This window comes from Ictalurus furcatus, chromosome 13, assembly GCF_023375685.1.
Source record: "Ictalurus furcatus strain D&B chromosome 13, Billie_1.0, whole genome shotgun sequence".
Taxonomy (NCBI): Eukaryota; Metazoa; Chordata; class Actinopteri; order Siluriformes; family Ictaluridae; genus Ictalurus; species Ictalurus furcatus.
The window spans coordinates 7,966,534-7,983,346 of record NC_071267.1 but is presented as its reverse complement, the minus strand read 5'-3'; the positions used below and the strand labels follow the sequence as shown (position 1 = coordinate 7,983,346).

General features: G+C 37.6%; 1 protein-coding gene across 1 annotated transcript in view; it reads left to right on the top strand.

Moving 5' to 3' along the window:
- The window catches only part of pcdh15b (protocadherin-related 15b), a 231,843-nt gene that overhangs the window by 78,334 nt on the left and 136,696 nt on the right, over window positions 1–16,813 (top strand). The window contains exons 10-13 of the mRNA XM_053640491.1: window positions 3,292–3,400; window positions 3,636–3,748; window positions 8,447–8,653; window positions 12,806–12,940. Of these exons, the coding sequence (XP_053496466.1) occupies window positions 3,292–3,400; window positions 3,636–3,748; window positions 8,447–8,653; window positions 12,806–12,940 (564 nt within the window). The remainder of the gene's footprint in view (window positions 1–3,291; window positions 3,401–3,635; window positions 3,749–8,446; window positions 8,654–12,805; window positions 12,941–16,813) is intronic.

Sequence of the window (16,813 nt, the reverse complement as noted above, 5' to 3'; positions counted from 1 at the left end):
TACAGGTTCAGGATGTTGTCAAATTTATCATTCCACAGACTCAGTTTGAGGATTGGTTTGTGATGTTAGAGCTAAAAAAGACGCATATTCCATTGCCCAGTCACAGAAAGTTCCTGATGTTCTTGTTTGGAGGCAACACGTATCAATATCAGTTCTTCCTTTCACTAACTTTATCCCCTCATACCTTCACGAAGTGCATTAGTGCCACGCTGGCTCCTTTGTAACTCCAGGGCATCCGTGTGGTAAACTGCCTATACGATTGGTTAATTCTAGTGTGGTCCATGAAGTTGGCAATTCAACATCGTGATGTAGTTCTTGCCCATGTGAGGAGCTTGGGGCTCACGTTGAACCTCAGGGAAAGTTGTTTCTCCAGTCCGGCCTGTACACCAGTATTCCAACCAGAATGTTCTGTATGAATCTGTATGAAGCTAGACCCAAACTCATCAAACTTTTTGGAATATGGATTAAACCGTACTTGGAGAATTTGAACATCAAACTGGACAACATAAGACAGTATCATTGTTGGCCTCTTCATTGTTGACCGTAAAAAAAAAAAAAAACAACTATGGCATTGGCACAACTAAGAAAGGCACTAAGAAACACTTCCCAATATGTATCAACAGGAATTCTTGGAACTGAAATATAATTTCCCACTCCATAGTACAGTATTCACGGATGGATCCAACATAGATGTGTATCAGCAGCAGCAGTATGATTGGAGATCAACAATATGGCATACGTATTCCAGAACAGAGCTCTATCTTCACAGCCAAGGTCCAAGTGCTGCTACTGGCACTGGAAAATTTTGAGCAGGGTCGAGGATGAAACTTTTTAATCGCTTCAGACTCGAAGTCTTGCCTTCAAGCACTTGAATCCATGGAGACCGATCATTCCATAATCATAAACATTTTGACTAAAATACATTGATTACAGAAGAAGGATTTCAACATTATCCTCTGTTGGGTGATGGGACATATTGGTCTGGTGGGAAATAAAAAAGCAGGTATGGCTGAAATAGAGGCATTAAACTTTGAGATCTCAGAATGTCTGATACCACCCTCAGACCTCAGGCCATTATTAAACTTATATATTACTAATAAGTGGCAATCAGAATTGAATGAGTGCAACAGTAATAAAAATTATACAAAATAAACCTCAGGATCCAAAGAAAACGCTTTTATTCAGAGACCTGTTTAATAGCTATTTTAAAAAAGTACCATCTGAACAGATTTTTACAGTTTTTATCTTGTATAAATCTTAAGAGTCTTATTTAATATTGTAAATATTTATTGATGTACCTTTGTTTGCCATGTGAATAACCTTGTTGCTGACACAGCATTATAAATAAATAAATAAATAAATAAATAAGTGTGGACTCAAGCAATCCCTCATACAGACAAACCAATCTTGAGTTGTTATTTGCACTCTCTTCTTACACAGATATTTAAATAAGGCAGGAGTAGAACTGTGAAATGATCAGCTCTCAAAGTTACATTTATAGCTTCAGAATTATTGCCAAGCTTCACAGTCAGGAGTGGTTACCATCAAGGGAACAAGTGTGCAAAGATTAATTGAAGTAATTTTTAAATAAGGGTTTATGGGTTGTTGGAAAATGTATTATGGTTTCAACCCTCATCGTTTCTCCCCCAGTCACTGGTGACGGTTTGTCTAATGCCTTTTTTGTCTTCATCTCTCCACCAAAGCCATATCAATAAACTTTACTGGCAAACCAAGTTACTAGACTTCATATAGACATAACATTCTACCCAAAGGCCAACACAAACAACTCATAAACTAGTGTTCAAACAATAACAAATTGAACAGGAAGGTTGTCAAACTGTTTTAATCAGTATATCATGGTCCTTTCTCTCGGGTGTGTAGCAGGTTAGCATCTTTTGTAGATCAAGAGTGATTGAAAGTGTATCATGGCCTGGACGACTCAGCTGGACTCAAGATTTATGGCAGGCTTTGTAATTGCAGGGGTTGGGGATTACACAGCAACTCGCAAAGATAAATTTTAATCAAGCAGAATAGAGACCAGCTGCCTACTGCCGCTTATTATGGTTCGAAAAGTAGCAACGAGGGCCCAAGACTTTCGATACTGTGAGTAGTTACATTTGTGTCTGGATAAGAGTTCTCTGTTTCAAGTGGATGAAGACAAATGGAAGAGCTAGTCATGCATATTTCTTGCTTGTGATTAAAGGGAATACACTGCCTTATTGAAATAACAGTTTGTCCTTATCAAAGTGATTGTATTACTGGTTTACATCGTCTGCCATTTGAGAAAGTTAACATGTTTACTTACACTCACAATCCCAATTCCTTTTGTGCTATACTGTAGTTAAATGCATTTTCCTAATTGAATTTGATTATGCCTATTTGATTAAACTTTAGAAGAGCCGTGCATTTTAACGTAATGACAATCCTCCAGTGCTGTACAACTCGCAGCATTGTTGTCAGCATCTATTGCTAATGCAGAACCTATATGTGGCCATATGTTGTGGCTGCACAAGTCTTGAGCTGTAGTTAGCACCCTGGATTAACATCAGCCTGCTCTCCCCTGACTTACAGAGCACCTTTATTTTTCACTCACATTATCCCTTGGTTTTCACCCCTACTCTCCCTTTTTAATGTTGTCATTATAGGTTTTGCAAGGGAAAGCTGAATTAAAAATGAACTGTTTATTTACTGGCTGCCAAGATTATGCTCAGACCTTGGTGATTCTGCACATATACGCGGAAGTGGAAAGTGAAACAAGGAGAGAGAGAGAGAGAGAGAGAGAGAGAGAGAGAGAGAGAGAGCGAGACAGATTTACTTCTCCCCCGGGCTTTCAAAATCTCAGGAAGAGTAGGAAGAACAGCTATTAAAGCTCATAATTGATAGGGAGGCAATATGCAGTGTTTACAGTCAAATTTCTGCATTGCAAATGACAGCAATGTGAAAGTCACCTCTCATGAATTTGCCCTTTGTATTCTGAGAAATGTTGTTGAGCCACATTTAGATGGCTGCTGCTGTTTATTTATTTATTTATTTTTTGCCTTAAAAGTGTAGCAGTCTTACGTGTGTCGTGGAGAAGTGACAGCATGGCACCATAATGACCTGGTCTCAGCTGTTACAATCAACCTGAAGAGCAACCAGAGAAGAAAGTCATTAGTCATTGGTCACTTCTTGTTCTATCTGTCTTTATCTTGTCAAGATGAAAAGGAAGCAGAGTGTGGAAAAGCATGCCAAGCAGCTCTCTTAAAGGCTCAGCACACTAAACAGATTTATTTATTTGTCTGTTTCTGACAGAGCAAGGCAAACCCAGTGAATGTGACTCCTCCGATCCAGGCCGTGGATCAGGACAGGAACATCCAGCCGCCATCCGATCGCCCCGGGATCCTCTACTCCATCCTCATCGGTAGGTGTCTGTATTAAGATCTGTGACGCCAACCACAACTTCCTTTTTTAGCATAAACAGGAGGCAGAAGCAAGCCTGGTAATCCTATAGTGAGAGATTGCGATACCAAAACGAATGCGATGCTGAATGCATTTTGAATCAGCGGGGCCCAAAATGAGTCATTATTTTCAGTAGCAAACCCATTGATGAAAGCCTGGCATCTTATCGATCCCTCACTCTCCTTCTTTCTCCCTAGGCAAGCCTGCATTCTATGCTGAGTACTTCTCACTAAACAGCAGCACAGCTGAGCTCAGACTCCTGCAGCCTATCAGCCGTGAGCAGCACCAGCGTTTCGACTTGATAGTCAAGGTAATAAGAATAACCTTGGAAAAAAAATCTGAATGCTGTCATAATTTGATACTGGATATGTTCAGTAGATCATGGGTTATACAAGTGAGAGAAGAGAAAGAAAGCACACTGGAGTTTGCATGAGAGCAGAGTGTAGGACGGAGTAGTGTGGTGTATTTTTCCATAAAAAAAGATAATACGTGCCACCGGGTTTTTCACACGGAGAGCTGGTGTGGTGTATCTAATGTGCCAATGAATCAGGAAACAGTACACTCTAACTGGGAGCTCTGCCTGGAGCTCCTCAAAGGATCAAAGTGAAGTAGTGAAGAGTGTGGAAAAGCATGCCAAGCACCTCTTTAAAAAAAAAAAAAAAACAGATTTCTTTATTTCTCTGTTTCTGAGAGAGAAATTAAGAGAAGTCTTGCCCCATGTTCTTGATCTGCTAAAATGTTAGATGGATGGATGAATAGATGGGTGAATGCCTGCCTATATAGTCTTTGGGCCATAGAGGCATGCAATACAATAATTAGTTCAGGCAAAGCATCCCCTATTTGCTTGATCAGCACAATACAATGTGTCAAAATAAACAGCTGTCTTCATGTGGCGATTACTTGAGATAAGATTTACTGTTTTTCTTTTTTGAATTGCTGAGAGTACAAGCCAAGTCCCATGCCATTTTTTAAATCAGATTTCTGTTATCAACAATTGCTGGCCATATAAAGGCAGAGAGAAGAACCAGAACTGGCCCTTTCTACCCCATATGCAGCCCTACTCAATACATTTACCTTGTGAACTAAAAGGACTCTCCCTCCTCTATATTGTTTTTTTTTTCACACCAGGTAAATAAGCTTGATAAGCTTATTAGTGATTAGTGAAAACACATTAGCCAAGCCTGAGTAACCTGAGCCTGCTTTTAAACCCCTTGTTGCTCATTGTCAATGCTCTATCCTGATATAAACTAATAATGTTTTGAATTTAAATATCATTAGATGTTGTGGCCATCCACTTTTGTTTCATTCCAATAGCTCTTTGGGAATGTTGTGTTATGTTTATCTTGGATTATACATACTGGACAATTGACACCTAGTTGGCTGATCAATTTTGGTATTTATATCACGTTAGAGCACTCACACTATCCATATAGTCTAAACTATATAGCAAAACGTTTGTGGACTCTTGACCATAACACTCATATGTGCTTGTTGAATATCCCATTCCAGATTTAGTCCCCCTTTACTGTTATAATAACCTCCAGTCTTCTGGGAAAGCTTTACACCAGATTTTGGAGCATGGCTGTCGAGTTTTGTGCTCATTCAGCCACAAGAGCATTAGTGAGGTCAGGGATTGATGACCGGCGAGGATGCCTGGGGTTTAGTCGGTGTTCCAGTTAATCCCAAAGGTGTTGGGGTTTGAGATCAGGGCTCTGTGCAGGACACTTGAGTTCCTTTACTTCAACCTTGGCAAGGCATTTTTTCACTAATTTTAATAATACTGATGTTATTCCATTGTATTTCCTGATTCTCTTTCCTGTAGAAATGCACTGATCCAATGTTTTCCATTTTTGATATGATACGAATAGCAGAGCTCTGTGTATCAGCCAATACTCAATACATATTTGATACCACTGTTTTTTATGATTCTGTTTTCTCAGTGAATTGGACTGTAAAATATAAGAAATCTGATCTGATAGGAGTCAAATATCCAGTCCAGTATGAACCCTAATACCAATCTAGTGGGTGTGATCTACTTAATATTCTGCATCTCCTGGAACCACATGAAGTGTTTTATCAGAATACGAGTTACACCATATGTGTCTGTCAAAGACTGGTGACTCTGATGGGGAAAAGCCTCACTGCTGAGTCATCAAGACACCCTGGTACTGAAGCTGCATTTTTCCGTCAACCCATATTGAACCTGACTGCTAGAGATGTGTTCCCAAATACAGCCCATAGTACCATTTTTTCTCCTTGACTTATTTCTTGGCTTATTCAAATCCCTACATGGGCTTCACAGCTGTTGATTATCTCAGTATGGTGCACGTTACAACCCCAATTCCAAAAAAGTTTGGCAAAGTATGGAAAAAACAACAACAAAAAGAGTCATTTGAAAATTCAATTCGCCATATTGAAAACACACTAATATCACGTTATTTGATGTTTTGTGAATTTAATTTATTTCTGAAAATATACACTCATTTAAAATCTTATGACTGCAACACACTCCAAAAAAGTTGGGATAGTCGACTGTTTACCACTGTGTAACCACCTTTTCGTTTAATAAGTCTTATTAAGTGTTTGGGCACTGAAGACACCAGTTGGTTAACCCTATTGTGTTGGGGGGGAAAAAAGGTACATCCATTATGTTATGGGTCCAAAATGATTTCCACAGTTTAAATACACACAAAAAACAGCAAAGAACAGCTTAAAACAGTAAACCTTTATAATGGCTTGTCCGAGACAAGCCACAAGAAGAAACATTTGCATATAAGTTCATGATCCTAAATGAGGAAAAGTAAAAAAAATTCAAAGAGAAAAAGAGAGATTAACCAGTATTAACTTCTCAAATGTGAAAATTGGTCAAATTGACCCATAACATAATAGGAGTTTAGCAAGTGAAATTTTCCCCAATTCATCCATTATGCATTTATTTGTCTTCACAACTGTATGGGGCCTTCGTTGCCTTAATTTGCACTTCATAATGTGCCACACATTCTCAATAAGTGACATTTCAGTACTGCAGGCAGGCCATACTAGCAGCCACACTCTCTGCTTACACAACCATGCACTTGTAATCCCTCAGAATGTGGTTTGGCGTTGTCCTGCTCTGTATGGCAGCAAATGTTGATCCAAAATGTGTACATATCTTTCTGTATTAACGGTGCCCTCACAGATGTGCAAGTTACCCATGCCATGGGCACTGACACACCCCCATACCATGACAGACGCTGGCTTTTGGACCTGATGCTTGGATGGTCCTTTTCCTCTTTGTCCTGTAGAACACAACAGCTGTTTCGTCCAAAGACTAAATGTTGACTCCTCAGACCACAAAACATGATTCTACTGTGCTATTGTCCATCTCAGATGAGACCGAGCACAGAGAAGTCGGCGGCGCTTCTGGACAGTGATAATGTATGGCTTCTGCTTTGCTAAAAAAAAACCTTAACTTACATCTGTGGATGCAGCGGCGAATGGTGTTTGCTGACAAAGTTTTACCAAAGTATTCCTAAGCCCATGTCAGAATATCCATGAAACACTCGTGACAGTTTTAAAGACAGTGACGTCTGAGAGATCGGAGATCACGTGCATTTAGAAGTGGATTTTGGCCTTGCTCTTTACGCACTGAAAGTTGACCAGATTCCTTGAATCTTTTAATTATATTGTGCATTGTAGAAGGTGAAATGCCCCAAATCCTACCGATTTGTCTTTGGGGAATGTTCTCAAAGTGTTGGATTATTCGCTGACACATCTGCTGGCAGATTGATGAGCCTCCTTGCTCTTGAAGGACTAGGCCTTTTTTTGGAGGCTCTTGTCTTTATAGGTTTTTTTGTTTAAATACAAGTCAAAGTACATTTACAAATCACTCCCTTTTGTTTTTGTTAGCATTTTCCATACTGTTCCAACTTATATGGAATTGTACATCAAGAATATTGATTTGTACATCTTTATACTGATGATTGAGCAAAAGGAAAACTAGAACTGGACATTGCTCATTACTTTAGGATTTGGCATTAAGATTTGGCATTAAGATGTCTATGTACTGTACATAGAACCAACGTATGCATGTATGTGAATTAAGTTAATATTTACATGGGGAAAGTTACTTGCATTCATAGTTGAGTTATGCACATGAAGTAATTGAGCAAATTTTGGTTTTCCCATTGTAATGAATGACAGGGAATTTGCATGTGCGCAACATCATAATGTACCCCAGGGGCAGCTGAGACTGAGAGCAAGTGACAAATAAATAAGCTTTACAAGAATGACAATTTGTTTGCATTTATGTAAAATATTGCTTGGGAGTGTTATTTTATGAAATTATTATCTTGAAGAGTGCCAGTAATTCTTCAAGAAACTGTACATAAAAATAAGCATGTGGTAACAAACAGTTGGCAGAATTACGTGTTGTCAACAGTTAGAATTCATATAAAGCACTTTATTAACAACACATCCTCTAATTAGTGAAGTTTATATTGCTTTCTAACACAGTGTTTTTTTTTTTACAACCCTCATCTTAACTATCTTAATTACTGTATATATTTAACCAGAATTACATACAGCAACATATGTGTCTCATTATAATACTGTATAATAGTCTGTTCACTGTAATTACCACAGTTTCTGTATTTCTTCCGATACAGAAACTTATTTAACCTTGTACAGTTGTCCACCCTAGTTCATAGAGAGAAAAATTCTCTAACTAGCATAAGGACCTTCACTAATAAGGATCCCTTTTCTGGACTGAGCTGATGAAGTGTAAGGATAAACCACTCTGATTTAAACACAGCATATGATTGTAAAAGATGGAAGCTTAATTATTGCACATCCCCACCTCTGGCACTTCTAATTACTCAATGAATCTTTGTGCAAATAGTTTCTGGAGCTCATTATGTTTTTTTTTCTTTGTTTGTTTGTTTTTTTTACCGGTTAAGACTGGATTCTGTGTTAATTTGAGAGATAAAGATTCGACCTTATGACTGATCTTTCTGGATTTTGCTTTTAGGCAGAGCAAGACAATGGACATCCACTCCCAGCATTCGCCAATCTCCATATCGAGGTACTGGATGAGAATGACCAGGCACCCTATTTCCAGGCAAACACCTACCAAGGCTTCATCCTTGAATCAGCTCCAGTTGGCACCACAATCTCCAGCAACACCAATCTCTCCTCTCCACTTCTCATCATTGCTCTGGATAATGACACTGAGGAGGTGAGAGTCACTCCAGCGTAAGGCTGGTGATTTCTTCAGAAGACTAGTTGATTAAAGGATTTTAAAGGAGTTGAAGTCAGTTAAAAAAAGACTAACATTTTATTTTAAAAAAACTTGAAAACATTCTGTATTGCGTAAAAAGGACCCAGTGTCATTCACCTTGCCAAAGTGACATGCTTAAACATCTAACACACTCTTTTCACATAATCCTAGGCTTTTTACATAATTGAAAACCACCTCAGATTGTGTCATCTTTTATGCCTCCATCTTGAAGCTCATACCTAGCCAACTGCCTCTAGCTATTAACGTACTGTATGTGCTACTAGTGTATGACTAGAGCTGTGAAATTTTTAGCTGTCTTCTCTTAATTGCTCTTTTTTTGGCTGTGCTCTCCATTTTTCAGGCATTTCATTTGCCTAATGCTCAACACTACTGCAGCTTTGTGACGAGTTTTATTGTTTTTTGATAACAGTTTTTGAGCCTGCCAGCTAGGCCTTTGAAATATCTCATTGAGAATGTGGTGAATCTCGAGGACTGCTTGCAGCTGAAAGGACTAGGACATAATGGGGAACTGTAAGCAAAGAGTACTGGCTGAAATGGTGAACAAATCATTTCCTCCCACTCCCTTGTGTTTTTTTGTTTTGCCTTCCTTGCCATTTTCCCAGCATAAAGACGTCACCCTCGTTATTGCTAAGGGACCGTATACTTGTGTTTTATTTTTGAGTGAGGGCTCAGAAAAACGCACTCAATCCGACCACTAGCACTTCAGGGGATCTTATCTGTGTAGGGCAGTGCACCCAAGAAAGAGAACTCATGTAAGGTTAATGACCAGTGATGTGTGAATAAACCACAGCCACCATGGTCATTTTCCCTCAAGTTTTTATGGATGTGTTTGCCGCTAGATCAAACCCATTTACAACTAAGGCCACGGCATCATTATCTGCACTGCTGAGAGAAGCGAAACAGCTCACATAATGGAAGTTGCCATAAGCATAAAACCGTGCAGATTTTTTCAGTCAATCCAAGCTACAATGCCTGTATAATTATAGATTTCTATTATTCCATTTGTAGACTTAATAGTCACATCTAATGGTGCACAGGGTTTTGACATTATATTATAAGTGTACGCACCTCTAGAAATAAGTGTCTGTGCTAGTAAAGTCTGTTGATGGCGAGTAGAATATGAGGTCTTGCAATGGCTTAATCCTTGTATTCGCTTGCTTGTTCAATTCAGTGCATTCTGAAAGTATTTATGTCCCTTCACTTTTAATGTACATATGTTTTTTATTCAGAGAAAGGTTCAAAAGTTAATATTTGCAAAGGGAAATCTACACAGTTCAGAGACGAGCAACCGCTTGTCTGTTTTGTTTTTCCCATGGTGATGAATGACAGAGATTTTAAATGTCAATGAACAATATGTTTGCATTCATTTAAAATATTCCTTAGATACAGTCATTCTTATGAAGGGGTGCCAATAATTCTGTAGGGCACTGTACATAAAAATAAGCATGCAGTAATAAACTGTTGGCAGAATTGCATGTTGTCAAGAGTTAGCATTCATTTAAAGCACTTCATTAGCAACCTGTCTTCTAATTAGTGAGGTTCATATTGTTGTCTAAGACATTTTTGCTTTCTTATTCAATTTAGTACATTATGAAAGTATTTACATCTCTTCATTTTTTGGTATATTACAGCCTAACTATAAAATGGCTTATTTATTTCTCATGAAATGCAAAAATTAATCAATAATGGAAAACTGTTTAAAAAAAAACTGTTTAGAAAACTCATTAATGTACTTTTTCATTCATTCTGATGCAGTGGTGTATTCCCAGTAGACCCCATGTTCCTGGGATAGGCTCCTGAAGTTGAATGAATGAATGAATGAATGAATGAAATGTTTTAACATTTTTGTAAATTTACTGAAAAATTAAGAAAAAAAATATCACTTTTACATAATTTAAACCTGACACTCTGTTGAAGTGCCTTTGGCAGTAATTACAGCTCCTCTTGAGTATGATGCCACAAGCTTGGCACAGCTGGATTTGTGGATGTTCTCCAACTCCCCACTGTAGACCCTCTCTCAATCTGTCAGGTTGGATGGGGAGCATCACCATAGCATGCACCACTATTTTAAGCTCTCCCCAAAGATTCAATCAGGTTCAAGTCAGGGCTCCAGCTGCCACTGCCACTTCAAAGCTGCAAAAATGTTTGGTACAGTCTTGTCTCTGAGTTCTACAGACTATTCTGTTTACCTCATGGCTTGAGTTTTGCTCTTGATTTAGGTTGAAGAAACATCCAATGGCACAGGCACAGCTGAACTTTCATAGATTTTTCTTTATGGATTGTTTCTCAGAGAGTAATAAGAAAAACAGGTCTTTTTTAGCCTCAACAAAATGAAGAAAAATGAAGGGACCTGGATATTTTTTGAATGTGCTGTATGTTTCGCTTTAGCCTCAACAGGATTGCCTTGTTTGTTTTGCGGGTGAGTTGGTCACTTAAATCCAAAGGTTATATCAGTATTTATGTGGGAAAGTTACTCATATTCAGAGACAGGTTAAGCAAGAGCTTGATTTTGAACTTGATTGATATTCTGGATGCCCAATTTAGGTAGTTTATGCCTCTGCTGTTGCTCGATTTTTGTAGAGGCAACGGAGATGTTGTTTATCAGTAAAAATAATTTAGACCACCACTTTTAAAAACAAGTACTTGCCATTAAACCTGAAAAATTTAGGGGATAGAACCAAAGACTAAAGAAGCAGAGTGTTTTTTTTTTTTTTTTTTGTTCTACTTTCATTTGATTCGTTTTCCATTGCTGTCAAATATAATATGATGCAACACAATAGCATGAGTTCTTTTTCAATTTACAAATGAAAAAGAACTGTGAAGATATGATATATGAATGAAAAAACTGCAATCATTAAAACAAACATTTAATAGGAGTTTAACAATATGGCTTCCACCCTCATTATTCAGCAGATTGTATAAAAGCACTTGATCTACCACATTCTACTATTTTTTAATTGTATTGTTTTTATTATATCATTATGAAAAATATATAATATTATAGATTATGCTGACCTAGCATTTACCTGCTACAGTTACTGTATAGGTCACTCTAAGTGTTTATAAATCTATCCATGAAAAATTCATTCCTCGAGAAAAGCAACGTCTCAGATTAAAATGTTTCGTCCTCCAGTGACTTGTGTGCGAGAAAGAACAACATGTTCTTTTCAAGTTCTTTAAAGGGAAGATATGATTAATTAATTAAGTGTTATACAGGGTGTCCTAAAATTCTCCATACACAGGGGACTATGAACACCAGCACCACGTCGGTTTTGCCTTCGTCAGTGGGTGTTCGTGGACGTTCACGTTTCTGTTGGTCCGCAACTCTTCCAGTCTTTTTGAATTTGTTAATACTTTTGGCAACAGTGTTGCGTGTGATGTGCTCGCCATGTTTCCTGTTAAACTCCATCACAACCTTGCGACAGCTTCCTGATCCGAAGGCATTTTTATAGACTGAAAAAAATAATAATAAATATATATGTGTGTGTGTGTGTGTATATATATATATATATATATATATATATATATATATATATATATATATATATATATATATATATATATATAGCTAAAAAATATATATATATTTAAAAGTATGGAGACTTTTTGGGATACCCTGTATTTATGTACTTAATATTAGCCTTAAATGACATTTCAGTTTTTTAATTGTATTAACAACCCAAAATGTACATTTCAGTGAGATATATTGTGGTTGCATCAAACTGTTAGACAGTGGTACTGGACTTAACACTGCTTTTCACTCAAGTCAATATTGCACAATAAAAATAGGCTTAAGTTCATGGTCAGTATCGTAATTCTGAATGCTGATGTGCATGATTTTGAAGTGCGCTTAACTCAGCTGTGAATACAGTCCTTATTTCCTTATTACAGTCCTTATTACAGTTCACTTATTTTGTTCTTTTTGTGGTTTGTCCCTTGCTGTCCTATAAACATAATTCCATATACTACAGTGAATCAAGCAATTTTCTGCCTTTTCTGTGGATGCTCCGTTACTTTTTCTTCCCTCTCTTGTGCTGAACTATGGCAGTGCTGGCATTGAGATTGCACTTTGATTGATGTTCCATGCAGACCAAAGATCCCATGGTGCGAATCTCCCTGGACAACTACGAACGCATCTTTATGGTGACACCCAGTGGGATTGTGCGCTACCTGACACTCCTGAAGCCTGTGGACCATGAAGAGCAGAAGAGCTACAGCTTCACAGTAAGAACCGCATGAGTCCAGTTATTGCCATCCTGTCTTTTTCTAGGCAAGACTTCATTACAAATGATAGATGTTATTACCAACAACTAAGCTCAGTTTTATAAAATATAAGAGATACAAACTACATTGTAACATTAGTGTGATACACATTGATTTTGTCACTATCCTGTGTAACAATGACAGTATGCAGTCCTACATTTTATGGCCAGTGTTTTATCCAAGAATAATTCTCCAAAAGTCTATTGTGACTCATACAAAGGATGTACAATTTCCTTTCCCATCGTCCCATCATTTATTCTTTGGCAAACAACATGTATTCACAATCAGAATGTTCTTTGCCAAGTTTCTTTGGTTTTTATGCCCTTAAAGCAATATGTAAGTTAAAAAGAAGTAAAGAACTACAGTTTGAGGATCGATTGTAGGCAAGAGAGAAAGCAATCAGTGTAAGAGCTTTCAGGGAAAAAAAAAAATTAAATTGTGGAAAGAGACAAATAGCGCATCCGTAATGTAATGCAATGCAGTTGCCACCCTCATTAAGTGTTTCTGCAAGTCTGCCATTCAAGCACCTTTCTACAAGAAGTTTTAATCATGAAAAAAGTAGCTTTTAAGTTCTGAGCTCTTGTCTTCTCGTGTCACTGTGTACGCGGAAGGAATCGATGGTTGCATTAATAATACAGCGGACACTGAATGAAGGCATATGTACTGCTTTTTAAAAATTCATCTTGTTCTTCGTCTTGTTGTTGTTCTTCTTCTTCTTCTTCTTCTTCTTCTTCTTCTTCTTCTTCTTCTTCTTCTTCTTCTTCTTATTATTATTATTATTATTATTGTTTTAATGGGGGCACAGTGGCTTAGTGGTTAGCACATTTGCCTTGCACCTTCGGGGTTGGGGGTTCGATTCATACCTCTGCCCTGTGTGCGCGGAGTTTAGATGCTCCCCCTGTGCTTCAGAGGTTTCCTCCGGGTGTCCCCCACCTTCTTCCCCATGTCCCCTGGGATAGGCTCCAGGCTCACTAATGACCCTGTGTAGAATAAGTGGTACAGAAAATGGATGGATGGATGAATTATTATTTTATTGGATATACATATTAGAGAGGCTCTTGTTCCAGTGGCATCCTGGGGCTATCATGGCTTTGTGCTTACAGTAGCAGAGATCTTTTGTTAAGCATACTAAATCTTCTGTACCATGGATTGGCAGTGCTCTGCTTCTGTCCTTCAAAGATGATGTTATGACTTGGGATTGATTGCCGCTTGCTGTGGAGTACTGCAGCTTCAGCTCTCCCAGCAGTTTTCCACTTCCAACTTGATTTATGAGCGGTGTGTGTTTTACAGGTCTCGCGGCTGCTAGCTTGATTTGAAAACCTTAAAAGTTTTGTACAAAATCAAGACTCAGCTCTAGACCTGCCAATGCTGCTTCAATATAATCAATATATGTTCTGTAGCCTAACCTCAGTGATTTAGTATACAGTAATTGACTACCTAAGCTAACAGCACATTGATTCATTTTTACGCTGTTATGTCTGATACCTGAAAGCTATAAAAATGCTATCATAAATCGACCTAGCTCTCGTGACAAACGGCATGAATACTGTATAAAGTTGTTGTGCATCAGAGAGATCACTGCTAACACCTAATCAGGCTGAAGTGTGGCAGGATCTCATTTCACGGCAAAGCTGTTAACTGGCACGCCGCTTCATTTGAGACCTTGCTGCTTGGCAGCCCTCAAACTGACAAGCCTATGTTTTTGCAAACAGGCTAGCTGGAAATCCTCCAAGATCGTCATTTCTTTACTCCATATGCACTCCAAACCTCAAAAACTCCTGGATGCCAGTGCTAGATGAAAATAAAATCAGTTTGGCTGTTTTTCTTCCCTGCAAAGCTTAATTACACCAGCTTATTACCTTGAATGTCTGGTTAGAGACTTATCACTTACATTGCAACCTTCTGCTATACAAGACATTATGTTTTGTTTTTGCTGTTAATTGCTAAAGAACCATTCCCTAAATCCTGTGCAGTGTAAAAAAGAAAAAAAAAAAAGATAAGAAAAGTTGACTTAACTTTAAATTTCAAGGCAACTTGTTGCACAGCTTTTTTGAGTTTACTCAACTTAACATCACTTACCTAAATTTTTAACCTTGAGTTGAGTAAACTCAAAAAACCTGTGTAACAAGTTGCCTTGAAAGTTTAAGTTAAGTCAACATTTATTTTTTACAGTGTGGATGAGCCTAATGACAGCAAACAGTGAAGGGAAAAGAGTACAAATCCTAAAGAGTGAGAAGGAATGATAACTCTGAGGATCAGTATTAGCATTCACAGCACTCTTGCTGATTCACATGGCATGCCTAAAGAGCATAGGAACTTGAGGTCCACCTTTGTTACTGTGCCATGAGGCCAGAAACGTACACACAAATGGCTGTTACCCAGTAGTGCAATGAGGCTAATACACTTTTAACAAAGTTAGCATTATGGGACATATAATGCTGTTTTCATTAGGAGCTCATACTCTATTATTTCAGATTTAGAACAGGATCTTTAATCCTGTGTTCTGATACTGCTACTACTTAGCAATGGATGTCCCACCATCTATTTAGATTTATTTATTTAAAAAGTCAAAATTATTAGCATTGTAAACAATGTGAAGCTATGTAAACAATGTTCTTATGATACATTTCACATGAATGGAGCAGGTGTATGGGGTAGGAGCATCAATTAGAAATGTAGAGAATGTTACAGTGACTAAAATCACATTTCATTTTAATTACATTTTATTGTTTTATGTTACTCTTTTTACACTTACACTATGATGCCTGTTGCACAAAGCGAGTTGAACGAACTCTGAGTTGCAGAGTAAATTTAGAGTTTACAAAACCAAAGTTTAATTGGTTTCATCATGCTAGTTATCAACTTTCTCAATCAAGCCAGGTTTTAATGTTTAAATTAATGGGTTTAAACCCCGAATCAAAGTCTACTCAGTGTGCACATGCACAAAAAAACAGACGTTTGCAGCAAACTGCCAGTAGCGTGCATCATGAAAAAATGCCGGTGTACATACTTTTCGGTTGAAGGGCAAGATATATGAGGAATTTAAACTTACACTTAAAAAAAATATAGCTACACTGTTGCGACAATACATAAAGTTTGCGATACAGTTGGAGCGTGGCTTCGGTGTGTCAGATTTTTAATGTGCAGCTCAAGAAGCCAGCAGAGATACAGTAAACTATACCATCTGCCGAAAATCGATATCTTTGTACAGATGGTCATCGGGAAAAGCCACGGGATTGTGTCTGTCCCTAAAGGTTCTTTCCCTTAAAAATGTCCTTCTTATTATTAGGAGCTCTGAGAATCACAGGTTTGCAAAGGAAAATAAATGACCTTTTCCTCTACAATCAAATGTATTTTAACACTTTTTAACACAATTAACACTTAATTAATAACTTGTATAATAAACTCAAGTTTTTACGTTGATTACTCATAACAATTAAGTTGTTCCAGCTATTTTTTTTCACAATATTTAAAAGGAATTTAAGTGTTATGTACTTAATTACCATAATTATGAACACAAGTTTTTAAGTTGACAATCATTTTCAAAATTAAGTTGTTCCAATTAGATTTTCTCCAGTAGAATACAGCCTTTTAAACCTGGAAAAATTACTAACTTTAAACTGTATAACAATAGTAACTATAATCCAGTGTCATTTACAATACAAATATCATACTTAATATCTCTGCAGGATTTATAGACATAAAAGCACTGAATGAAATGACAATATAGACTAAAAAGAAACACTCTGCATCTACTACTTTTTATCCCTCTCATAGAACTATCCACAGTCCAAAGGCTGCTAATTCTGGTCAAAGAGCAAATTGACTACAATG